Consider the following 26,482-nt stretch of genomic DNA (forward strand, 5'->3'; position numbering starts at 1 on the left):
GTAAAGTACTGTATGATTTTTTCTGAAATGTTAAATGGGTTAAAAGTATTTGCCGTATTTGTTGCTAAATAAGAATCTGGTTTTACATCCTTTTATAAGGCCTGAAGTTTGTTTTTTGTTTTTGTTTTTTTTTTTTTTTCCTTATCATGAATCACAGACACATACATGCATTTCGCTATTCTGGACTAGTTAGTATTTCTTGGCAGTGGTCAAGATCTGGGATAAATGATAGTCTGACGCAGACAAAATACCACTAGTTCCAGTTCCTCTTCCCTTTCACCCATAAAACTACTCTTATAATATGAAAATTGATATGTGACAAACTTCGGCTGAGTATCCATTACAGTTCTTGGCCAGAGCATCCACAATACCATTACCACCTCAATGTTAAGTAATAGTGAGCTTGTTCCAGTAGTTTTTTGATATTTTTCGTAGTATTTGTATACTTCAGCAGTACATTTCTAATAGTGACTGTGTACAGTAGCAACTGCTGTTCCCTAAAAATAAAAGGTCTATGAAGGGTTTTTCTATATAAAAATAAATCAACAATATGACCTGGTTCTATTTAGTTATGCAAAACACGCAGCTTTATATACAACAGAATATTGGTTTAAATAACAACGGTGTAATGTTTCACAAGCTTTTTTTTTCCCCAGCAGGTCTAAGATAGTAAGGAAAAAGAAGTCTGATGTTTAGTCATCTCTGTAAAGATGAAAAAATCCCTAACACATTATACAACAGAGTAACTAGCCAATATTTATTCCCTTACTCAAAACTGAATTTTATTATCAGCTGATCTTGTTCATTTGGACAGGGCATAACCAAAGACTGTGGAAGGCTTAACCTGCCTCTCAGTTATCATAGTTCCATTATAAATACAAAGTTTTAAGTCCTGTTAAATTGTGCATTGAGCAGAAAATCCATAAGATGCTTCAGACAGGTGAGTTTAACCTGTCAATATAAATATTGTTCTGCATACTTTGGTGTGAATTCTTCAGGATGGCACAGCTCCAAACCCTCTAAAAGATATTATGAACTATACATAGTTATGTAGGACTCCTCCTTTAGCCAGGCTTCAGTCATGAGCTGCAGCACTGTCTCCAGGGCAGTTTGAAGATAGATCTTCAGCATCTGCAGGATAAGCAGAGAAAAAGTGAGTAACTCCAGCTCGGGGAGGGGGAGAGAACTGCTCTAATTATTTGAACAATCCATGTAAAGCAGATTAAATAGAATTCAAGGAAGTTTGCAAGTTATTAATTCCAAACTTCATTTTAAAACAGTGAACACAAGTTCTACCCTCTTTGGTGCAGTGGAACTGGATAGTGTTCTAAGTGTTTCGGAGAAACCTGCAAGCTTTTGCAGCTTTTTATGGTACTAGTGTTAATATCTGAATTTTGTTTTCTCAAAACAAAAATAATATGAATACCAATTCAAATAAACGCCAGTACGGTTGGTTGGGATTTTTTTCTTTTTTCCATGCATGTAAACACCGAAAAATTGGCTTATAATCGAAACGTGCAAAACTTTGTGCAAAAACCAGCAGCCTAGAAGAAAAGTTTGCTATGTAGATTTAAAAGACTTCAGTAAGAGAAACAAAAAGGATATATTGTACTATTTGAGTCTAGCTGCATAAGCAAAGTAAAACACAAGACAGGTTTACTCTCACCTTCATACGTTGTTCCACACCAAATGCAATAAAAGTGGTGCTCTCTCAAATAGGCAGTCAGGATGTGTAGCTTTTCTGATACCTGGAGATGTGTACAGGTATGGAGTGATCTGGGGCTGACGTGACATAGAACAGTTTGAGCTACTAGCTTTGCTAAAATAGATTGTTTAACCTTTTGCTATGGAAAAGCTACACAATACTGTAGCTCAGTAAGGCATAAAGTTTCCCAAATTTGTAGCACAGGGGTTCATGATCTCTGGAAAGTTAATGGCTGTTGCTTGCTCATCCTTCCAGCTAAGAAACCTGCACTGAAGAAAAAGCTAAAAATATTACCTAGCTACCTTATTTCAAGTATATGGGTTTTTTTTGGTGGAATTTTTCACACCTAATCTCTGCAAGTCAAACACATAAGGCCAACATCAGCTGTGTAATCCTCAGAAAACATGAATTTCCAGAGACCATTACCAAGTCCATCTGTAAAGCATTTTCAGAACTTACTTAGTGATTCTAAAATTCAGCCTAAGATGAGGCATCCAAAATTAAAACTGAAAAGCAAATAACTTTGATCATATAGGTGGTCTTGCATATCTCAGCTAAGACACAAAAATGTTTAGAATTTAATTTTTAGAATACTTCTTCCAAAGATCAGCTTCAAAACAGATGAGCAATCCGTTTATTGTTTAACTGCTATAAAAATCACTGCAAAGAGGCCATTCACTACAGCTTGGAATACGACATGTATACATACATCCTTTATACATGTATCCGTGTACACATACATACTTTAATTCTGAAACAAGCCATTAATTTAGTTGTGGAACTTACACTTAAGTCTGAGCTTGTGCATTCATCTTCCTTGTCTTCCTCATCTTCTTCGTTTTCCTCTTCAGGTTCTAGCCAATACCAAGCCTCCTTGGGAACATCAATATCCTTAAATAATGAAGGATTAAAATGAAGATTATCTGCCTTTGTAGGTTTTCTTGTAAGATGCTGGATAAAACCGATTTCTACTAGGTGAGATGTTAGGTTTTAAAACTTCTATGTACAGTATAACCAAGAATTACTAAAGCTGTAGTGGCAAACTAAGTATAGTGCTCCACAAGAAGGATGATTCACTTTTTTTAGAACAAGTGAATGCATGCCAATATTAAGTTCTATTCTATGTTCAGTATGTGTAATGCTACTCAGCAACATAATCTCACACCAAGGTTGTGAACAGATACCCTTTTTTATCAGTTGAAGACATGCTGCCCCAAGTTCTTTTATCAAGAGATCCTACAGTGCTCCTTAGCCCACCTCAGGCAAAGTCAAAGGAAGAAGGGTCAAAAGAAGGTGATCTAAACTAATTCAGCCAACTTTGAAGCAGATGAAGGAATATCACACAATCTCAGCAGAACTCGTGGAGCAGTATTAACCTCTAAAAGGTTAATAGCAAAAAAAAACCTTGGAAGTTTTCAAGTGGCAAAAATTTATAGTAGTTCACTGCTATTACCCATGTTATTCCTTGCAGGTGGAAGGTTCGGGTTGGCTTTTTGTTTAAATGCTTTTTTGGTGAACCTGCTGATTCCCTCAGTGATGATCCCCATCCTTGGAGATACTCAAGAGCTGTCTGGACAGGGTCCTGGACAACCTGCTTTAGGTGTCCCTGCTTGAGCAGGGGGGTTGTACAAGATGACCTCCAGAGTCCCTTCCAGTGTCAACCATTTTCTGATGATGATGCTCCCTCAGTGAGGCAAACAGCACCGTCATTTAGGACCGCCTGACTTCGGCTACTGGAAGATACGCAAACAGCTCAAAAGTAACCTCAAGAATGCAGGAACAAAACCAGGTGAGCGCCGATGAGGCGGACACCTTCAAATATCTTAATGGTGCAAACATACACTTTGAAATATTTTAAGAGGACTGAGGTATTGCAAAACATAGAGACTTCCAGCTAGTTATCCCACAGTTTTAGAGTACTTCCAAGAACTGAACCACTAATTTGTTTATAGCCTGTCTCTCTAACCCATAAGCCTTCCTTCCACCCCCAAAAAATATAGGTCTCACTTTTTGCATATCTAATTGCTGGCAGGCCCTCTGGCTTTTTCGGAGGTCCCCTTCCATTTTACGTTCTTCTTGTTTGTTTTTGACTCTTATTCTGTTAAGAAAAAGTAGATAGCTAAAATAAGCAGGTGTACAAACAGATGCATTACAGTTGATAGCTTTTCTGAAACAGAAAATCTAAGATTCTAGCGCTACTAATTCTCTCTGACCAGGACAAGGGTGAAGTTAAGAAGGCCTTCTGACATTGTTTCTGTGGGAGCGCACATGTATTTCTTAGGAATTATATCTTCAAGATGGTGCTTTTTTGATCACACTACACCAAACACTGTTTCTTCACCAGGTTTTCATAAGACATGAAAAAAAAGTGGTTCACTAAACATTTGCAAAAGATACAGCCTTCCCTAGGCTTTCCTTCTCTACATATAACAAGCAAATCAGAAGAAAATAAAAACAATAAAGCCTGAACAAATTTACCCTAATTTTTAAAACCATTGTAGCAACATTGCTCAGGATTATCCGTGGATTTTATATGAAGAAAGATGACATGGTTCTCTGATTTAAAAAGTTGAAAATGACTTGAGAAAACCTACTATGTATGTTGTTCACATTATTAACATTTACAAAAAGATGCAGCCCACACTTTTAGTATTACGTTTGCTTTTAGCATTGCATTTGCTTTAGAACTGAGAAACAATTACTCTATTTCAACTCTTACCTGTCATTCAAAACATTCAAAAATACTAACACAGTAAAAGAATAACCAAATTTAAAGCATAAAAAGAATTGTTGTTAAGACATTGCTTGGAACATGAGTTACGTCATTTTACCTGAACTGATCTGCAGCTTCTTCGTTTGCTTGCTTTTTCATACGGAGTTTTTGTCTGTAGTTTTCCAGTTTTTCTTCAGCTTTCCGCTTTTTTAATTCCTCATGACCAAGCCCACTTCTGCCTATGTAAGTTCAAAAGATGACTGTAAGCAGTTGAGAAGCTCTGATACCCAACTAAGTAAATTAGGAAGTATCACAAACCTGTTTTTATGTTCAGAGGAATAGGTTCAACAATGCCTTCTCCTGTGAGGGAAAAAATACATCCATTTAAGAAATAAGGTCCTTCTCAAACTATGATTTGTGCAGTATATTCAAGTAGGTAAGCTACTTTTGCCATTAAATATGCGCATTTTATTGTGATTTTGTTACTTGGAAGGTGAAAAATCCCAAATCAATGTACATTTAGTGCATTAAAAAATGACCCAGCTGAACTGGAACTTCCTCTTTTTTTTTAGCTTGTCTGCTGGACTGCTATATACTTTTTTCAGGACACTACCCAACTGAAAGAAAATGGTGTTGACAGTATAACATACCTGTGAGGAAGACTGCTTTGTTACAGCCTTCTGTAGCAATTTTCAATCTAGAATCTCACAACTTGACAAAGATGAAATATAAAAGGATCTGTCTGGGCCAGTTCATCTGCTGATTTTCTGCTAGACATGCTGACTGGCACAGCAGTTATTAATGCTTTGTTTTACTGATTTTGCTTCACCTATTAAGGCATCACAAGGGCAGACCAGCATGCACAATTTATTCTTCAGAGTCCAACTATAAATTCAAAGACAGGTTGACTTTTTGGAACACTATTAGCTTTGCAAGACCACCAAAACATCCTTAATGCCATTCCTGTAGACATGCACACACGGAAGGGCATTTACTGAGCAGCAAGTACTGCTGCTTCCCTCATATCTCTTGATAGTCCTTACCACTTCTACTTAGTTTTTTACAGATTTGCTCTTATGTTTTGTTCTGCCACATGTTCACAGTTCAGTAACGCTAGGGCTTTCAAAGAGGCATTTATTGACCGTAACTACAAATGAAGTGGCAGCTACAGTCTGTAAAATATAAAGGCACACATGAATATAGCCACACGCTTCCAGACAGTGACAAGCATACCGCTTTTGCCAAGGGCCTGGCCGCTCTTGTAGCCCATCTTCTGGAGCAAAGCAAAGCCTCTGTTCTCGTTGCCTAGTGCACTTTTCAGTACCAAGTCACGTCTCTCTTTTTCTTCTTCTTTTATACTCTTTTGTCTGTTCTTCTCGTTGGCTTCTTTTTGCTTTTCTTCCTTCTGAATAGCTTCCTTCATCCGCCTCACCATGGGCAAGCCTGGTCTTACATCCTGTCTAAGAGTTAATAATTCCAGTAAAAATTAGAATTTTTTAACGTGCTTACAATCACTTAAGACGGAAGAGCCACCTACTTACTTAATAAACAAATCGGACATATAGTCTTCCTCTTCGTCTTCCTCCATGTTCAGCACGCATGCCCTGGTCCGATCCTTTTCCTATGCACACCGCCAACACGCTTTATCACGCATTTTGTTTCTCTGCAGATTACCTGAAACGCAGAACCCGCATTAAAAACTTGCCGCTCAGGTCTGCCGCGCTCGGTACGCGGCCGGAGGCTGACGGGGTACGGCACCGACGGGTGGGAACACGGGAACCGGGGGCACCCGGGCCGGGCCGCCCCTTCCCTCCCTCTGCCCCTCCCCCTCCCGGGGCACACAGCGCCCACAGCGCGTATTCCTGGCCTCCGCCGAGCACCGACGCCCCCGCAAGCCTCCCCCCGCTGCCGCGGCGGGGCGGGGGGGTAGGGATGGGGGGAGGGGGGGACTGCTGGCGGACCCCGCGCGCTCACCGGCCCCGGCCCGCTCGCGGCGCCTGCGCGCGACCGCCTCTTCCTGCTGCGCGGCCGCAGGTTCCTCCCCGCTGCCGAGGTGTGTCGGGGCCGGGGCCGGGGCCGGCGCCGGGCCTGGGGGCAAAGCCGCTTCTGTCACCCCGCCCCGCCGGTGCCCTCCCCGGCAGCTTGGCCAAGAACACGGTGGGGGCTGCAGCCGCCGAGGCCGCCGGTGATGGCCCCGCGGCGGGCGGGACGGGGGGCGTGGGCTGTGGAGCGTGCCCGCGCGTGTCCGTGACCACGTCCCCGGGGTCGCTGTCACGCATCGCGCTGCCCAGAGGTGACGGGACGCGGCCGCCGCGCGGTAGGAGCGTAACGCGCGCGCCGTGACCGTTAATGGCGGCGGGGTCGGCCCGGTCCGGCGGTCTGCGGCGGAGAGGGCCGGTGGGTCTGCGGGGCGGGCCGGCGTGTGTGCGGACATGGCGAGGGGGGTGTGTATGGAAGATAGTACGCTTCTGGCTGGATTTTGGCGTTATTCCCTTACCGAGGAAGCAGTGTACAGCTAGCTCTGTAATGCGGTCTCGAGGAGTTATTTCCTGAGGGATTTTTGAACCAGACGAGATGCACCGGGAGAGGGGCTGCAGCTTATACCGATACAGGCAGAAGGACCGAGGCACAAAATCCTTTTCACCTGATGCGGTTCTTGAGGGGGATGTAACTTCTCCTAAACTTGCTCCTTTTTAAGCTTTCTCAGTTAATCTGCTGAAGTCCACGCATGATGAAGATCTAAACAGTTGATTTAGGCTATAGAAATATAGCCAGAGAGTAGAAAGGATCCGTTGTGCTTTAGCAGCACAGGTGAATATAGGTGCAGATTTGATACCTCAGAGCTTGTGTTTCCTAAATTTAGACAAAGGGGTAAGGGAGTATGTGGAAGGCGTGTAAGGGCTTCATGGCTCTAAAGGCTAGGGGAAAATTAAAACTTTTATCTGGGGAGGAAAAGGAGTAATGAGCTCTGCTGTCATATGGTACTCCTGTGCTGCGCGGGTGTGACGAGCAGTGTAGATCTCTGGGATGACATCCAAAGAATCCCAGTGCTGTCATTCATCGCGTTCCTCTCTGCTCTCAGGTGAAGGTGTTTTGAGGCGATGTGTCTGTGCATTATTGACAAGCAATACCTCCTCAAGTCTTTATAACTTAACCAAAAAAAAAAAAAAAAAATCCAGAAGATGTCTTCGGAGGTGTCAGGGGAGGGCTGTATGTGCTTCCATATGTGGCTTTTCCACCTTTGCTGGTCTGTCACTGGAAATGTATGCAGTGAAAAATTTTATAATGCAAAGTACCAAAGAGCAGGGAACAGGCTTAGTATTACAGACATTCTGATGCTTTAGCTTCATCAACACCAAATCATTAAGGTGAATTTAGAAGCATAATACAGTTGCAGTATTAATATGACCCTTTACTGCTGTCTAATCTGGGGACTGTTTTACAAAAAACTATTTAAATCACTTCATTTGACTTTAAGAATTTGTTGCATTCAGACCACGAATGACGAAGCAGCTGTGAGCACTTGAGAGCACAAGTGGAACGGTGCAGCTGTCAAAAGATAATGTCTTTCATAATACTCCATAGTTGCTTTGCTTTTTCTGTTTTGCCTGAGATCCTGGTTTCAGCATCACTGCATTTAGGCTTTGGGGTTGGGTTTTTTTGCTTCCTGGGTTTCTTTTTGCTGAAGATGGTTGACTTATTTTGTGATTTTTAGGTAAGTTTTGTATTTTCTATATGTTCTACTTTAAACAGCTACACTTTGTTTAAATATGGTTTGCTAAGGTTAAGTTGTCTGCAGAGCATTTGCTTACACTGGTAGCGTGCTTTTGTTGCTACTCCCCACTCTCTGTCTGAGCAGGATCTCTAGTGTTTCATCTGTAGTATTTTGCCTGCTGGGGAGACTTGCAGTCATTTGGCTGCTGCTTGTATCCCAGGTTGTCGCGTGTAAGGCTTGCTGGGTTTCAGAGGGCTTATTTGTCCTGCACTTAAAGCAAGGCTAGTGGGATCTGGGAGGTCTTAGGTCAGTGATGCCAAATGCTGCCACTGTTTCCGTCTGTCTCAAATTTGTGATGGGTGGAAATTCCTACTTGTGATAGGCTCATCTCCTCACCCTATCTGTTGAAGGTGTTGCGAAGGTAGCCAGGTATATGCCCAAGCTTCAGGAGTGTGGTAAAGGGTCTTGATTAGAGACAATTGTTATTCTGTTTCATGTAAGAAGAATCAGTGAGGTGACCCCTTTACCTCTTTTTTTCTGTGTGGGTTTTTTTTTCTTTAAACAGGGACTTCAGTATATTTTTTTTCCACTAAGAGTTAGCAGCCCAAAATTGCCTGTAGGTGCTCTGTTTATGATTAACAACTCTGTTCCCTGTCATACTAATAGATGTACTCAGTTGTAAGCATGTGAATTATTTTTGTGTGGGACTGCTTAGTAAGGCAAGTCTAAGCGGTCTAGAACCATGGTATAGTAATCTATAGGTTTCGTCTTCATATTTTCATTTGATTTTCAAAGCTTTTTACTGTTGTACGACATTTTGTACTAATATTTACATTTTTATTTTAGAGTTGCTACACAAATTTACAATAAAACCAGAATTTAACCAGTTATGGAGCTGGCTCATAGTTTGTTACTGAACGAGGAAGCATTAGCTCAAATCACAGAAGCAAAGAGACCAGTCTTTATCTTTGAGTGGTTAAGATTTTTGGATAAAGTGCTGGTAGCTGCTAACAAGGTAATATAATGGGTTTTTTCCTTCTTTCTAAAACTTTTGTATTAATTTTATGGTAGAGAAAGTTAACAGATAATGGCTGGGTGATAACTGTTATGATTTCAGATTCAGCCTGAAGAGCCTCTTTATTAGTTTGTAACTTCTAAGTGTTTAATTATAGACAGTCAGTATGACTCTCTGTTATATGCCACGTGGCTTGGTTTGAGTTCTTCATTGTTGTCAATATTTGGAAGGCAAAACCTTCCCTCCCAGAGTAGGGATTCTTGATGGTAAAGGGGGTTAAAAGGTGTTCGCAGCAGGTATTACCGTATTTTTAGTAAGTATTTTAAAAAAGTAAAAATTAAATAGGGTAACAGCTAATTCTGAGCATTTAGGATCTGTCTTTGCTATTACTAAATGTATCTCAAATCTCTGAGACAAGCAATTTGCTGAATTACATACAAGTGGGAGTGGTATAAGATTTAATTCAATCCCTTGTAGGTTTTTCTGGGTGTTGGAGGCAATACACAGGATTAAATGACTTGTGGTTATATTTATTTCTGGTCCATTAACAGACAGATGTTAAGGAAAAACAGAAGAAACTTGTAGAACAGCTAACAGGACTCATCAGCAGTTCCCCTGGGCCGCCTACACGAAAACTACTAGCAAAAAATCTTGCTGCTCTCTACAGCATTGGAGACACGTTTACTGTTTTTCAGACGCTTGACAAGTGTAACGACATCATCAAGAGCAAAGATGATACTGCAGCCTACCTGCCCACAAAACTGTATGTTTAATATTATAAGGGGAAGGGGAATGATTTTTAAGAAAAGTGGTCCTGGATATTACAGAAGAATCGGCCTGTATATGTGCGTGTTCTGTTTACTTATACTCTGCATACTTACTTGGAGTTCACATATGCTTGATATAGCACAAACAGAGCAGCATTGAGATAGTGGAGGGCAGGACTCAGAGGTGACACGTACATGGCTATCTGTGAGATGCTTTTCTCTAGGCAAGGGGCTGTCTCATGTTTCTTCTCATGCTTGTATCATGGAGAGGATACCAGTTGATGAAGAAATGCGATGAAGGAATTACACCAGTGGGATTATTGCTGGTTGTGCTCAGGTACTCCATTTAAGATGGAACCTGCAGATTGTCAAACGAGCATTATCCATGCCCAGAGAACTGTAACCAGATGTTGAAGTTTTCCCCCTCCTGCCATCAAACATTGCTTATATTCCCCTGCTGTGATAGACTGCTCAAGTCTTTCAAACAGACTCTGTGTACTTGGATGTGCGTGTGCGCATGTGTGTGATCCAGTTCATCTTTGCTTATAGGAGCAGTCTCACTGGTAGGAGTTTGGTTAATGCCACAAACAGCTTCTGCTGAAACTGGTTTTAGTACTTTCCCACATGTACAGCTTCATATGTTCACAATGTCTAGTCAACCCTAATTTGGGTTTGCCTTTAGACATTATTGTAACAATAGGATTTAACAATAAAATGTGAAATAGTCACCTTTTGGGCAGATACTGTCCTCCTTCTATTTGAAGCTGTTGCATCTCTGAGAGGAACTCCTACAAGCGGGAAGGGTTTTGTACTATAACATGCTCTGAAACTTACGCTACCCACTAAAGTGGTAGCCCAGAAGGTTTTTTTACTATATGATTTCAAACTTAAGTTTTTGATGTTTGTGTAGAAGAATTGTGTAGGAGACAGGACCATTAAGGGGTAGGCTTTATTGAGTTTGTAACAAATAGCTTTGCTAAAAAGTAATTTATCTGAGAATTTCAGGTTTGGAAAAAAGCCTTGTTCCTTTGTGATGAGAAAGTGCATGTTTTCAGGAGCTGCTTCTGTCCTGGAACAATTTGTGTGTGTAACTGCAGTGTGGTGTTACTCAAAATGTTCCTAATCTCAAATGGCAGGGCAAGAAAAAATGCATATATAACTGTTTATAGATCCAGTGATTTTTACAGCACCTATAAATTTTATTGTGTTATGCAATAATTTATGCATATTAAGTTCTTAGGCTTGAAAAATCCCTATCATTCAGTATCTACAAAAACGTGTCAAGGTATATTAAAGGGTGGGGGTTATCTTGCAGGTGCTTGGTAGAGGGGCAGTTTATTGAAACACAAAGTCCTAATCTTGCTGAGATTTCAGCATATACTCATCTTCTCCAGAATTTTTCACTCTATGTGTAGATCCTGTAAATAATACACGTTCAAATACTAGCTTCAAACAACCGGAATGTAACTTTTCTGTTACTTTTTTTTTGTAAACAGAAGTGATTTAAATGCACGGTGTTAAACAGTCAGTATAACTAGTGGATAATAAACAGATTTTTATTCATTAGTGATGATTAAAATGTACATTGCTGTTTAAGTATTTGTCTGCGTGTAGATCCAGAAAAAGGCTACACTGATTAATGTCTTTTTTTCATAGGGCTGCCGTGGCCTGTGTTGGAGCATTTTATGAAAAAATGGGCAGAATGCTGGGCAGTTCTTTTCCAGAAACAGTGAATAATCTTTTAAAGTCTCTGAAAAGCGCAGAGGTACATTTCAGATTATTTTATATATGTGGTCTTGGTACTGTTTAAACTGAAACTGCTTCCTCTAAAGGTGTTTGCCAAAATACCTGGATTGTTTGCCTTATACACAGAGAAGTGCAAATCGCTTCTGTAGATAGTATCAAGTTAAACATGTGCATATATTTTTTTACTGCAGAGAGTTTAGAGTCTTGTCGTGTGAATATTATAGTAACTGCTTCATAGCGGCATCAGTAATTAACATTGCAAAATGGTTATGTATACCATTTCTAACTACTGCATTAGGATTTCTGCTTGTGTGTCCTGAATAAACATACAGTTGTATAAAAATGAATAATAAAAACTTAAGTTTTGCAACCAAGATGTTACTCTGCATGTGAGCAGGGTACATTGTGCCCTGAAAAGAGAGTGTGTGCCATAATATTGAGAGAATATTTCCTGGGCTGTCAGTGGGTCTGATTTGATGCAAATAGGTCTGTTGGGGTTTTGCTTGTGGTGTTTTTTTTTGTTGTTGTTGTGGTGGTGGTTTGGGTTTTTTTTTTGTTGAAATCTGTTACAAGGTGGCAGGAGCACTGGTTGTGTGGATCTTGGCAGCTGTTTTCTTTGGCTGTGGTGTTGTACCTGTGTGGTGTGCCTTTTTGTTTGTTTTTTTTTTATATGTGCGCTCCAGCTTGTAAGTACCTGGCTGTGTGCAGTTATAGTAGAAAGCTGTTGACTACTTGGACTTCCTGTTCTCTCATATCAGCTGGGTTTTTTTCTTTTTCCGCGGGGCTGCAGCAGATAAATGATGGGGCAGGACAGAAGCATCTTGTCTAGGACCAAATTGTTGGATTGCCTGGGTTCATCTTAATTTATGTGACAACTGAGGCAGTTTTAGTAAAGCTGTGTATAGTGCTTACTGCTATCTAAAACTAGCTAGGCATTGGCTGTATATGACTTCAGTGAACTCTGTTATCAGTGTTTCCAAAAACATGCCTGCACAGAAGCAGGAAAATGCAGAATTATACACCTGGTTCTTGATATAAGTGCTGTGTCTACATTTTTGCATAAATGTGGTTTGTTTGTTGTTTTTTTTGTCTCTGTGTATGTGCAGTCTCAGGGCCGCAGTGAAATTCTGATGAGTTTACAGAAAGTCCTAAATGGACTTGGGGGAGCAGCAGCTTCTTGTCACCGTGATATTTATAAGAATGCCAGATCTCTGTTGACGGACAGATCTATGGCTGTACGATGTGCAGTGGCTAAGGTAGGTGTGTTTCTCACCAGCCCTAAAAATTGTTGTGCTGTGATTGTGAAGTACCTGCAGTTGCTTTGATAATTACTTGGGCAAGGTAAGTCCTTACTAGTTTATACTGAAGGTTCAGACATTTGACTTACTTAGTGTAAATGGAAGTACTGTAATACTGTCTTCCCTACTTTGTAAACAAATATGACATAGAATATATTGGCTGTCAGCCTCAGTGGGGGAGGTTTTTGGTAACATTTTTCTATTGTTGTGCTTTCCTCTTTCAATTTGTATTTATGTATTATCCTATTCCATGAGTCTTCTGTTTGTTTACTCAGCTAAGTTATTGGATAAATGGGAGAGTGTGAGGGGGGGAAAATAATTTCTTAATATATTAATATTAAAATATTTGCTGCATAAACCTGACAGTTACACTGGTACTTATCTAAAAGGTAGGCATGGCCTCTGTTGGTGGTCAGAAAGTCTTTTTTTTCCTACAGTGTCTGCTGGAATTACAGAATGAAGCAGTGTTTATGTGGACAGCTGAACTAGAGAACATTGCAACGCTGTGCTTTAAAGCTCTGGAAAACTCAAACTATGGTGTGCGAGTTGCAGTGTCAAAGCTTTTGGGGATGGTCATGGCTACAGCACTGATACCAAAACAAGCAACAGGTACAAGTTCTTCTGGATTCTATTTCCAAGTGGAAAACTGCACCTTCAGTACCACAGGATCATCAAATTGTTTAGGTTGGAAAAGACCTTTAAAAGCATCAAGTCCAACCGTTAACCTAGCACTGTCAAGTCCACCACTAAACCACGTCCCTAAGCACCACATCTACAAGTCTTTTAAATACCTCCAGGCATGGTGGCTCAACCACGTCCCTGGGCAGCCTGTTCCAATGCTTGACAAGCCCTTTGGTGGAGAATTTTTTCCTAATATCCAACCTAAACCTCCCCTGGTGCAATTTGAGGCTGTTTTCTCTTGTCCTGTTGCTTGTTACTAGGGAGAAGAGACCAACCCCCACCTCATGACAATGTCCTTTCAGGTAGTTGTAGAGAGCCGTAAGGTCTCCCCTCAGCCTCCTCTTCTCCAGGCTAAACAAACCAAGTTCCCTGAGCCGCACCTCATAAGGCTTGTGCTCTAGGCCCTTCACCAGCTTCGCTGCCCATGTTACATGATAGTGTTGCACAATACAAGCTTCCATCTACCGGAACAACAATGTATGTGGATTGTTTGGTTTTATAAACTCTAAGCTAAAAAAAGTAGAGCGTAGAATTTCTGTTGTAGTCATACAAAGAAAGAGAGAACAAACTGTCAAAAATCAGCTGGGAAAAGTAGCTTATTTTTTAAGCATGAAAACAAGCTGTTATCTGAGATGCTGGCTAGATCTTTGCAAGACAGTTTTGAATTGCTAAATCATGTCAAGATCATTGCTTGTATCAGTTGGAACTTTGGGATTAAATGATTACTCTTCTTTTTGCAAAAGTGATGCGGCAGAATGTGAAGAGAGCCACGCTTGAGGAGGTCTTGGAGCTTATGGCCACAGGATTTCTGAGAGGAGGATCTGGTTTCCTAAAGAGTGGTGGAGAGATGTTAAAAGTAGGAGGATCTGTTAATAGGGAAGTGCGAGTTGGTGTTACCCAGGTTTGTCATGAACTGTAATTTTTTTTTTTTTTAATAAGGTAACATATATATACATAACTAACCCTTTTACTAGGAAAAATACACACTTCTGTATTTGTATAGAGGTTAACTTACAAGTCTAGTTTGACTAAGTCTGTTTTCTAAGAGGCACATGTGGTGTCATTCACCTAAGCTACTTGCTTTTATTATTGATGTGCAGTAACAGTAGATTAAAATATGTGCCAAGGAAAGCTTATTTGATCAGTGTATATTAGGTGGGATTAACTTGCAAAAATATTTTACAATTTAGTATGTTAAAGACTTTGGCTCCATATTTAAATTTTATTTCTTTTTAGAGAGGACACACTGTTGTCCTTTCATGTGTGCTGGCTCTCTTTTCAGGTGCTGGGTAAAGTTTGCAGCCGTAATTTGTTAAACTATATTTCTTCTTTCCATATGTCTGTCTTGAGAAGGTGAAATCTGCTGAATGTGGAAGCTGCACTTGTCTGATAGAGAAAGGTGGCAGCAACATCTCTTCAAATGCAGGCATTCTCACTCTTGACACATATTTCAATATGCTGCAGTAACTTGCCAGAATCCAGAGTTTTTGATCATAGGGTATTTTGTGAAACCGTTTTATTTTTCTCAGCCTTTTTTGGGTGAACTTGGTGAAAATGCCCGGTCTTCATTCTGAATTAGAACACATTCAAGTTGCTGATGTTATTGACACTATATGCTTAAAATTTTTAAAGAGACTTATTTAGATCAATGGACCGGGTTTTCTTGCTGTCATCCAAAGAGTATTTTGCACTTCACAGTGTATGTAGTGGTATAGGAGCTACTCTTGGCACTGGAAACAGTTTAGCTTCAACGACAAAGACCTGCCTAATGGATTGATTGATCCTTCTTAGCTTCAATTAGTGTTGCTCTACTGCATTTATGCATAAGTATAGCTGTAGTCTTTAGTCTTTGGTGACTGAAGATAGTCTTTTGTTTGTTTTAATCGGATCTGTATGTAACTTCTGAATTTGCAGGCCTACGTTGTTTTTGTTACAACATTAGGAGGTCAGTGGTTGGAGCGCAACTTTGCTACATTTTTGTCGCATGTACTTGATCTGGTCTCCCACCCTCGTGCAACCCAGACCCATGTGGAGGCAGTTTACTCTCGAAGATGCGTGTCCTTTATCCTGAGAGCAACTGTGGGCAGCTTACTTGGGGAGAAAGCACAGATTGCTGCTGCCAAAGATATATGTCAAGCCATTGGTAAACAAATGAAGGCAGTGGGTGAGAACTATTTTTCTTTATTTGAGACCAGTTGAAAGTTACTGTCATACTGGGTCAGCCGTTTTTCAGCTTTCTTCTACTGTGAGGGGTAATTTTGTTGTTATGGTAAAAGAGACTTTAGCTTTCTGTTTGAAATATGATATCCAAAAGGTTCTACTTGAGAAATGATTGTGTACAACTGGCTTGTTATTCTGTGATGGCTTTTGACATTGTGTTTGCTTAGAATGGAAGTGGGGGGGAAAGTGTATTTGCAGTCTATCTTGGGATAGGTTGTATTGAAAGTTGCACAGAGTTCTTTACTACCAGTGTTGAAGATCTTGTAGGTCCTTGTGTATCCACCACTAATATCCATACCAATATCCGGTTGGATTTTATAGGTGATGCATAAAGATGTAATCTGAAAACTGGAATTAGAGAAGATAATGTGGCCCCTTTGCATAACTTTGCAGAATATGTAATCACTAAGAGCACTGACAAAATTGTGTAGGCATTTCTTTCTCATGAAATGAGTTAATTCGAGCTGGAGATTGAGAAAGCTGGAATTGCACAACAATGCATTTACCAAACATCTGTTTCTTCTCCTTTTCTGCTGCTATCTAATTTGAGTTTGAAGTAATGTTTAACATATGGAAATGGAATTGATTTTGAAACTTTTGTAGGTTCTTATCATAACTATTTTTTGATAGGGTGGGTGTGTTTTGATCGGGTAGGTATGGAACCTTAATAAGGTTCTGATTACAGTAAGTATTACTTCTAGGAAAATAGGTCTATTGGAAATGCTACTTCTGAGAAGAAACAGTTGCAGAAGTTCCTCCTCCTGCCACCTTGTCAAAGCTGCAGGAAATTCCATCATGTATTTGGATGATCAGAACAACTGTTTCATTTTTTGAGCATTTCTGATGAATTTGATGATAACTCGGAAGGATTTTTATTTGATAATGAATTGCTTCTCTTCATATAAGGGGGATGATTTTCTAAATTTGCACTGTAGTAGACGTATAAACATTAAGCTGATATTAAAGTCCCTTTTCTTTGAAATGACTGTTGCTGTGTCTGGGATATTGTGTAGAACAGAACCAACAGTGGGATCTGGGAACTTAATTGGATAACTTTAAGATGATTAGAGGTTGTGATTAATTACTTACTAAAGGTCTGGAGTGTTGTGTTTTGTTGTCTTTGGGTTTTTTGTGTTATTTTAGTTCTATTCCATATATATACCTGAAAATTGGTATGCATAGCCTAGATATGTCAAGATTATACTTTTAGTTACTGTGTATAGATACAATACACACATGCTGTGTTATACTACTAATCCTACCTCTTAGTGCACTGCCATCCATAGTAACTATGGGCATCTGTTTTTCATGGTCTTTGGATGATTGTGTTTGGCTAATAGCTGTAAAACTATTTCTCCTCAGAATGTGTTTGGTTTGCGAGTTCACACTATGACCAAACTTGTGGTGTTGTTTTAATATAGGGTTGATATCAAAACTAAATTGTCTCTTCCTATCCTATATGTATTCAGGTGTGATACAGATGGTAGTTAAGCAACATACTTTTTAAATTTTTTTATTTTTGCAGAAGCAGTTGTGAATGATGCTAACACTGAAAATAAATCAGGAGCTGCTGATGTAGCTGCAAGCCAGCATGTAATGGTGTGTGCCCTCCAGGAGCTGGGTAGTCTGGTTCAGAGTCTGAATGCCACTGCATCTCCTCTTATTCAAGAACCCTCTATTGGTATGCAAATAAATTTAAATGAGACATTTAAGCAATGAATATGAAATATCATTACATCTAGCTAAACAATAAATGAATGTGTAAGACATAAATTGATGAAACTGGCACTCCCTGTCATACTCCAGGTAGCTAAGTTTGTCCAGCTCATTCTGTTTAGTACCCTAACTTGAACTAAAGTTTGACAAAGTATTAAGCAGCTATTTTGATCAAAGCCTGCCTGAAGCTCTTTTAAAGGGTGAGTAAGGTTGCAAACTTGTAATTTTTAGAACTGATTTGTTTCAGATTAATGGTTTTATAGGAGATACATTGTTTTGCTCTATAAGGCTTGAAATATTTGCTCCTGGAAAGCTGTATTGCCTTTGGATATCAACTTTCTGTGGGAACGCTAAGAGTATTTTGTTGAGATGAAGCTATATACAGTCCCATTTTAAAAAGCTAGTTATTTGGCTTAAGTTGACCAGGGTTTGTGGGATTTTCTTCTTGTTTGTTTTAACATGAAAATCCACATTTATGCTGTGGTGTTGCAGTTTTAAGTTCTTTCAGTTTGTGGATGCCTGTGTTTTTTCCAATGGAAGTGCAAGCTCCTTTAGACGTTTCATGATATAGATTGTTGTCTTGATGCATATGACATTCTTCTCATACTGATTTTGCTCCAGCTATGGGGTGGGGAAGATTGTGCTCATATTTACTCCTTCTGGCTGCTGAGCCCCATCAGAACAGAGGGGACTGTGTCTCAGTGCTATTTCTGCTAGCTGCTATGAAGTGAGCAGGTAGAAGCTCTTCACTAGCTACAGAGAAACCAAGAGATAAGGCAGCAGTGGGGGCTTTGAAGTAGGAGTTTGCAAAGTTAGAGATCTGGACTAACGAAAGTGTTGGTGTGGAGACAGATTGGACTGAAGAGCTCAGAGTTAGGAAGCAGGATTAGCTAGGCATGGAGGTTTGGAAAGCGTAGAAGGGTGGTAACTTGGTGCAGGGGAGAGAGCAGTGTGTCAAAAGGGGAGAACAGCAGTCGGTGACATCTGTAGCATGTGCTTGTCTACAACATGAAGCAAAACCAAAGAACTGTTGCTCTGTTATTGGCAATCTGTGTAAATGATGGGCAGATTGTAGGAATCATCTCATCCAGTGCCAATTCCCTTATATAAGGTTACTGCCTCTTTTTAGTTGTTCAAGTAGTAGAAGTCAGTGCTATGGCTCTGGCAGCTCCAGCTTTGCTGGTAAAACCTGGTATAGAGCAGCATATGCTAATAATGCTTCTGTATTTCCTTAAAGAAAAAGACAAAGTAATAAAATTCAAGTACTGTAATTCTGACTTCCTTAACTTTCATGTTGCCTGTCTAGTATTGATTCATTTTACTTGTCTATGTATATTAAAAAGCACATCATAACTTTAAGACTGTAAACTATCTTTTCTGTAGGTCTATTGGAGACAGTAACTTCAGTTCTTCTTCATCCCAGCATGGCTGCTCGACTTGCTGCTGCATGGTGCTTGCGGTGTGTAGCTGTGGCATTGCCTTTTCAGTTGACTCCATTTTTAGATAGGTGTGCAGAAAGACTCAACAATCTGAAGACCTCTCCTGAAGCTGTTAGTGGCTACAGTTTTGCAATGGCTGCTTTGTTAGGTGGTGTGCATCAGTGTCCCTTAGGTATTCCTCACGCCAAAGGAAAGGTGAGATAATAAGTGTTCCATCTGTGAGTGAGCATGCTAAATGATACCTTTTTGTCTAGAAGTAATAGCTTTACAAAACGTGTGAGACGGTAACAAGTTAAAGCATTATTGAAGTTGAATTTGTGCCTAGCAAGAGAGCAACGGCTAGAGCATGTGTTTGTAGTATTTCAGTTATGATATTTACCAGCGTTTTTCCTCTCTCTCTTTCAAATGTGCATTCTTGTTTGGCATATTGATGAATAATTGCTGAAGAATATTACTGTCTGTATTGTCATATGCAAAACACTAATCATCTGCATGAAATGTAATCTGCATTCATTCTTTATGGAAGGTCAATTTAAATTATTTGAGAACATCTTTATATATAGTCTGCAAGGGTGGATGTGTAACAGTAGCATGCAGTGGCTTAATTTATATTTTTAAAATCCATTGGTTTTTGTAATTGGTGCAGATGGTGGTCAGTATTGCTGAGGATCTGTTACGAACTGCTGCACAAAACAGCAGACTCTCCTTGCAGCGGACTCAAGCTGGATGGCTTTTACTTGGAGCACTTATGACTTTAGGTTTGTAAAAATGGTTGCTTTTTGTTTTATTTTAATGCTTGTCCAGCATTTCTGATTATCTGCTGTGGCAAATGGTATCTACGCATAATCAGTCCAGTATCTAGCACAAGAGTGTTTATACCAAGGGAAACCGAGTGTTAGTGCATTTATTTCAGCAGTGTTGTTTGTGCTGGGGAGAAGTGAAATATTAATGTTTATGTAAGCTGAAGGATAGTAGAAGGTGTCATACCTAAAAAAAAATTCTGCTCTCTTTTTAGAAACCCAACCTTGCGTCATTCTGTAGTCTTCCTTCCTTAATACCGTGGTGCAGAAGAAGTGGACTGTAAATAGAACATAATACATATTCCAAGAAGTTGCATGTGTGCCTCTGGATAGGCGACTGTACTGATGAGAAGTGTTACCAGTTTAAGAGCCACTCAGTTGTTTTTTGAAAAAGCCAGCCTCATGTTCATATCTGCCATCACAGAAACGTTAGAAGCTATGTTTTGAGAGGTTATAAATATACTCTTGAATTTTGCAGCAATAGTGGAGTTTTTTTGTTTGGGGTTTTTATGCTGGAAAATATGATCTGATGATTTCTGCAGTATTTTGATCTCTCAGAAAATACCATTTTGTGTTTCATCTTGCTTGTCTAAATTGTCTCTCTTTTTTGTCAGCTTATTGTCATGTTTTTAGAACAGTGTAGCCCTATTTTGGTTGTCCTTCTCCAATATATTTTTAATACTCTTGCACTGGATCTTCTGGAGCTTTTTCAGAAGTTTTCTATAAACTTGACTCTTAAACTAGTTACATAATCAGTAACTGTCAATTATTTTTGTGCTCATTTTATGAATAAGTTAGGCTAGGCTAAAGAGCTTGCCTTCAAAATAGTCATATAAACAAATCAGAAGTCAGAATAAAAAGATAGTAAAAAACCAGTTGGCAGTGGTTACCTGTTACATGACAATCTATAGAATTGCCTATTTCCTATTTTTAGTATTGATATCAACAAACAGACTTACCCATACTATTTATTTGCCATACTTTCAGCGTAGAATCAGGAAAGAATTCCCTTTGTTTTTCATTGTTCAAGTAGGGAGAAAAGGAAAAGTGAAGTAAGAGAAAAATAGCTTGAAGAGCAAAAGCCATCATAGAAGATTTTTCACAGTTCAATACAAGTTTTTATTATACTGTTGCTTTATTTTTTTGCATAGGTCCTTCTGTTGTTCGGTATCATCTGCCTAAGATGTTGCTGCTGTGGCGAAACGTGTTTCCGCGTTCTCTGAAGGAGTTGGAAGCAGAGAAGGCAAGAGGAGATTCTTTCACCTGGCAAGTAACACTGGAAGGCCGTGCTGGAGCTCTATGCGGTATGAATTTCAAATGTTGAGATTACAAGTGGGTGGTAAACCAAAACATGATCCCAAGTATTACAGAGAGAACTATTACTTCCCTGCTCTTTGAAAATGACTGATGAAAATCTGACATATCTTAATGTGACCTGGTTTTGGCATATAGTTTTATGAACATGTCACAAAGTCTTTGATTAAACATTTTTAGTTGCTGCTTTTTTGATATTCTCTTAGGATCTGTATCACGCTCATGCTTTTATATTTGTTTGTTTCAGTAAAATTTTAATTTAAACTATTTTGTTACTAGCTATGAGAAGTTTTGTTGCTCACTGTCCTGAGCTCCTTACTGAGGATGTGATCAGGAAATTGATGACACCCATAGAATGTGCCATGACAATGATGTCACAGTAAGTAGGCAGTTTTTGCTTTGTTCTCTTTTGTCTTTTCCCAGACCTGAAATACTAGAACTAATTTGTTTTCATTCGTAATCTGACGTAGTAACTGCGATGTTGCTGTTTGTCCCTGTTGAAAAAGCTTATATGAGCATTGTGTTTATGGTCATTAGCTTTGTAAAAGTGTATCATTGCATAGCCTGTGCTGAACCGCCTACCATGGTAACTGTTGTTAACTGTGTTTTGGATTTCCAGTTCAGTGAGCTTTTGAATTCATGGTTTGCTTATCCTTGTGCAAGAAACAAGATAACTAAGATACCGATATACTAGATGTTAATCAATAAATTATCCTCTTATAAAATGTACTAATGAAAACATTTTAAATGTTTTACAGACTAAAAGAAAAAACACAGTTTTGGGTTCATTTTTTTTAAAAAAATGTTGCTGTGTACGATTACCTCTGAAAATGTACTGATAATTGAGTAATGTTGCTCAGAGTAGTTCTCTGAACACTGTTTTCTTGGCTTAGCTAGTGCCATACCCTGTTAAAAGAAATCTGAAAATACTGTTTTCAGTAACTTGCAGTATTTCTGGTTGTGTCTTTTTCTCTTTTGATTCTATAGCATTCCATCAGTAATTAAAGCCCATGGAGCTCATCTCAAAGCCAGTGCAGCAATGGTCCGTTTAAGACTTTATGATATATTGGCTTTGTTACCTCCAAAGACATATGAAGGTACACGCATTTTGAACGATTTTTATTAAAGTAAAAATTCTACTTACACCTTTTGATGTGTTTTTGGTGTTTGCCTTTGAAGCAGATATTAGATGCAAAATAGAATACTAGGAATCTCCAAAAGTCTTCTACTGTGTTCCTAATCTTCTGTATGTTGTCTTGACAGTATAGCTACAGAGTATAAATATTGCAAAATATTAGAGTAACACAGTAAAGAAGTTACAGTCCTGTTTATAGGACTGAGAGATATGCAGATCATGGTCTGATATTCAGTTTAGGTGTTCTGTGTCACTGTTACTTGAAAGATAGAGAGCATTATTTTGTGATATACTCAAAGGGCAGAGAGAAGATTTAGTTTTGTGGTTTTTTTTTTTTTTTTCTTTTTTCGCTTGTCATCCTCCTCCCCCATCGTCCTTTTTTTTTTTTCACCTTATTTGATCTATTGGACAGATTTAGGCTATTATTATTAAATTGCCAGGCACTGTCACATGATCTGACAGGATCTGAGAGATCAGCTTTTTTGGGTTTTGTTTAGTGTTGTTAATACATCAAATTTACCTGATCATGTGGATGAGCAGATTTTTGCTCATCCTGGAAGGGATGAGCCTGATCTGTTGTTTAGAACAATGATTTGGGAATTGGGAGCCCAGGATTCTGTTTGAAGCCTTGCTCTCAACTCTAGCCTTGTCAGGTTTACCTCTCTGTTTGCTACCTGTAAAACCAAGGTAACAGTACGTGCTTTGATTTCTAACTTCTGATCACTAGCTGAAATGTTTGGATAAGAAGCAGCAATGATTCTTTTTAATGTCCGTCCTTTTAGGATCATTTAATGCGCTGCTTCGAGAGTTGGTAGCAGAATTTACTTTGACAGACAACTCTGCTAATACAACCACATCACTCCTAAGGTCTCTTTGTCATTATGATGATAGTGTTCTTCTTGGCTCTTGGCTGCAGGAAACAGATCATAAGTCAATTGAAGACCAGGTAATAACTAGAAGAATAATGAATTATCTGCTCTGTCTATGTGATATGTCTGCGTAGGAAGCCTTCTAAAACTGAAGCTTCATGCCTTGTTTTTAGTCTTATTTCAGAGGTTTGTTAGATATAAGTCCTTCCATCTACAGAGTACCATTTTGATTAAAAACTGCCTACAGCTGAGATAAACTGCATAACACTACTCATATGGTTGTGGTTAGTGAGCTAACCTAATTTCTTTAAAACAAAACAACGCTTCCCACCCTGTCTCCTCCCCGATCTTCCTAGTCCAGCAGTTGTTCTCTCATATATTTTTTTGAACTAGGAGAAATGTGAGTTCCACTTAACATGTTTTATAATGAATCTGCTGTCAAAATAACAGTATTGCAGATGGTGTTAGAGCAAAACAATATTTAACTGGTTTTATAGATGTAGTATGAAATCACATTTCATTTGGAAGTATTGACACAGTTTTGTTGGTATAATAAGGAATTTGCTGAACTTCTTAAAAAAAGTGAGTCTTTGAAACATAGGAATCAAAAATTTAAAAGGAAACAAGTATTGCTATGAGGGTTTCTCTTAAAATTTTAGATCAGCTGGTAGCGTTGATCCACTTATCATTTTTCAAATGGTCCTTGAAGGAGGAATAGGCAAAAATTTGTTAATGATAAATAGTTTAGGAAGCTATCTGGTAATAGCCTTCTCTTTGCTTTCCTAATTTGTGATGGCTAGGAGGGGGCTGGCCACCTCTTTCCAAGCCTTTAACCCTCATATATTTCAGGATTTAATGATATGGAGAAAAGATGTTTGCCTACCTGGGCATACTCACCAACCTATCTCTGTCTTCGTAATTCTGCTCTGATTTTTGATTTCTCAGCGAACTGCGTTCCCTAGATGACTAACTGTTCTGAGCATTTGCTGAACTGTGCCAGCATAAGCTTTGCAACTCAGCTTCTCAGAAATTTCTTGGTGTAAGAAGTGGGGAGCTGAAAAATGCCTCTTCTGCCACAGTTATCTAATAATACCAAGATTTCTCAGAATGCAGCTGCCTTGATTGAGCAGATCCAAAAGCCAGGACTGATACTAAGGGGAGACTGTTTCTGAGAAAAGATCTGCCTGTCAAAGAAAAAAAAGGGTTATATAAACTTCCCTTGTTTATTGTGGTGGACATAGTAGACTTCCAGTAGACATCAATCCACAGAGCTTTCTGGGATCCTCTAAAGTGTAGAACAGCATCACTGTTGGCAACTGAAGCCCTCTAGTGCATCACAGGATTCTCCTGTGCTGGGTCATGTTTTATTTTTTAGAGATATAGAGGTCTTAACAAATGTTTGCTGTTTTCTGACCTTTTAAGATGAATACAGAGCTGCTAGATTATAATTTTGTTTCATGATTAAATAATGAACAAATAATGAAAATAAGTTTTTCTTCAGAGAAAATAGGTGATTGTTTAATTGTGTTTCCTGAAAGAATAATGGTTTAAGAAGTATCTTCAAGATGATAGGAATGTTAGTAATTTTAGTACTGTTTCTAAATCTTTCTGTGTAGGGAATCATTACAGCCAAAACTGATCATTTAATATGCTGTACTGTAACTCGATGCTCAAAAAGAGATTGAATGAATAACCTTTTTTCTGAAATGTCACTTTGTAGTCAGTGATTCAGAACCTACTATTAGTACCAGAATTAATCTGCTCTTCTTTAGTTTCCATCTCTTACTACTACCAGGAGTGATAGTTTGTGCATTTATCCAGGTGTTAACTGCTTTGACCCTCTGGGATTTAGCTGGCTCCGTAAATGCTAGTGTGTGTATGCATTGGGACTGTGCAGTTGCATTCAGGTGTTTGTGAGCTATTTTGTTGTTGTAAGCTACTGCATATGTGTTTTGGTTATCACTAGTTCCAGATTTTATATGCGAAGGTATATTCAGAGGTATTCGTATTATGTGGCATTTTGCAGCTTCAGCCAAACAGTGCGTCTGGAAGTGGTGCTTTGGAACATGATCCATCTTCTATTTATTTGCGCATCCCTGCTGGTGAAGCTGTACCCGGTCCCCTTCCTTTAGGAGTATCTGTCATCGATGCATCTGTGGCTCTCTTTGGTGTGGTTTTTCCTCATGTCTCTTACAAACATAGGTCAGTTTACATCAGTGTTCAACTTCAGACTCTAATGCCTTGTTCTCTGGGTAGTGTTTATGTATGGTTGTGGGTTTGTTTTGGTTTTTTTTAATAAGAATCTACTTTGTTATCAATTCTCTTTGAATTCAGAGTTCAGTATTTGGTGTTCATGGTGTCTCAGGATTCCAGAATATGTCTGCATGGTTTAGAAATAAGGTGATTTCCTCAGTTTTATCAGTTTTGAAGATTAGAGTTCAGAGGTAGAAACTAGATTATTTTCTCTTCTTACTGCATTTAACAGTATTAATTTCCTGCAAAAATATCCATTGCAATTAACTTCAAATCAGCCTTGAAAACATAGCAGTGGCATCCATTGAATTTAGTTTGGCTTCCATGAATAAGACCAACTGATTTATACTCAGGAAATCGTCTTATGCATGATGAAAAAGAGGGAATGGAATTCAGTTCCACATTACCTTTGCAGAGTTATTAGTTGTCAGGACTACTTTTGTCATTCAGTTTAGCTAATTTGTCAATGAGCACAGAGTGAAAGCAGTTCTAAGATGCATTTCAAAGTGAAATTATCCTTCAGTGCAATCCTGATGGGAACAGTTTTTTCCTAGCAGTCAATCTCATTTTGCAGTAAGCGTGGGATAGACTTGAGGCCAGCTTGCAGTAATTCAACTTGATCTATATCTGTTGTTAGCTATGGAAAGATTTGGCTGGGGAACTGCTGAGTAGTTAAGAATGCAGATTATTCATTATACTCCTGTCCCTGGCACCTTCTAAGGAGTACTCGTCCTACCAGTAACACTTTCTGGCATGGTTAAATGGGGGAAACAATAGGAACAATAATAGGAATATGGAGGGTAACGCTATTTTGAATGGTAGTGGAGAGGCTGCATTTTTCCACTCTTGTCCTCATACCTTTCTAGTTATATAGCCAAATGTATCTCAAGACTCACTTCCTCTTGGTGGTGTGTTCTTCAAAAGGAGCAGTAAACATCTGTGGATGAACTAAAAGAACCAGCAAAGGGACGTTTAGAATAACTCTACCCTTTCCACCTAAAGTGAATACCTTTTGCAGCCCCTGAAGCATAAATTCTATAACTGGACTTAAAAGGCCCTTTTGTTGTGTGCAGTTTTTTTACCAGCTGTGTTTTAA

General features: G+C 39.1%; 2 protein-coding genes across 9 annotated transcripts in view; one reads left to right on the forward strand and one right to left on the reverse strand.

The window, feature by feature from the left end:
• Positions 1-504: 504 nt before the first annotated feature.
• On the reverse strand, positions 505-6,522 carry GPATCH11 (G-patch domain containing 11). 6 transcript variants are annotated; one of them, XM_075089297.1, is made up of 9 exons: positions 6,393-6,522; positions 5,960-6,092; positions 5,652-5,878; positions 4,737-4,778; positions 4,537-4,657; positions 3,713-3,803; positions 2,492-2,596; positions 1,667-1,748; positions 505-1,131 (listed from the first exon to the last, which is right to left on the reverse strand). In XM_075089297.1, the coding sequence occupies exons 2-9, from the start codon at positions 6,004-6,006 to the stop codon at positions 1,076-1,078; spliced, it is 771 nt and encodes a 256-aa protein (XP_074945398.1). In that variant the 5' UTR covers positions 6,007-6,092; positions 6,393-6,522; the 3' UTR covers positions 505-1,075. The 6 variants fall into 6 exon arrangements, with proteins under 6 accessions (XP_074945398.1, XP_074945399.1, XP_074945400.1 ...); XM_075089298.1 differs by having other exon boundaries at positions 6,380-6,398; XM_075089299.1 differs by lacking the exon at positions 6,393-6,522 and having other exon boundaries at positions 1,667-1,782; positions 5,960-6,240.
• Positions 6,450-26,482, forward strand: part of HEATR5B (HEAT repeat containing 5B) — a 56,725-nt gene continuing 36,692 nt past the window's right edge. Inside the window, exons 1-16 of one of the 3 annotated variants that reach the window (XM_075089282.1) lie at positions 6,450-6,471; positions 8,980-9,148; positions 9,700-9,911; positions 11,572-11,680; positions 12,768-12,917; positions 13,397-13,568; positions 14,384-14,541; positions 15,555-15,804; positions 17,386-17,541; positions 18,960-19,210; positions 19,662-19,773; positions 20,967-21,119; positions 21,409-21,508; positions 22,117-22,226; positions 23,047-23,210; positions 25,160-25,335. In XM_075089282.1, coding sequence (XP_074945383.1) covers positions 9,023-9,148; positions 9,700-9,911; positions 11,572-11,680; positions 12,768-12,917; positions 13,397-13,568; positions 14,384-14,541; positions 15,555-15,804; positions 17,386-17,541; positions 18,960-19,210; positions 19,662-19,773; positions 20,967-21,119; positions 21,409-21,508; positions 22,117-22,226; positions 23,047-23,210; positions 25,160-25,335 — 2,399 coding nt within the window. In that variant the 5' untranslated portion in view covers positions 6,450-6,471; positions 8,980-9,022. Of the gene's footprint in view, positions 6,472-6,573; positions 6,816-8,979; positions 9,149-9,699; positions 9,912-11,571; positions 11,681-12,767; positions 12,918-13,396; positions 13,569-14,383; positions 14,542-15,554; positions 15,805-17,385; positions 17,542-18,959; positions 19,211-19,661; positions 19,774-20,966; positions 21,120-21,408; positions 21,509-22,116; positions 22,227-23,046; positions 23,211-25,159; positions 25,336-26,482 lie in introns of those variants that run through there. The other 2 variants (XM_075089281.1, XM_075089279.1) reach the window with 2 other exon arrangements.

This window comes from Phalacrocorax aristotelis, chromosome 3 (assembly GCF_949628215.1).
Source record: "Phalacrocorax aristotelis chromosome 3, bGulAri2.1, whole genome shotgun sequence".
NCBI classification, from domain to species: domain Eukaryota; kingdom Metazoa; phylum Chordata; class Aves; order Suliformes; family Phalacrocoracidae; genus Phalacrocorax; species Phalacrocorax aristotelis.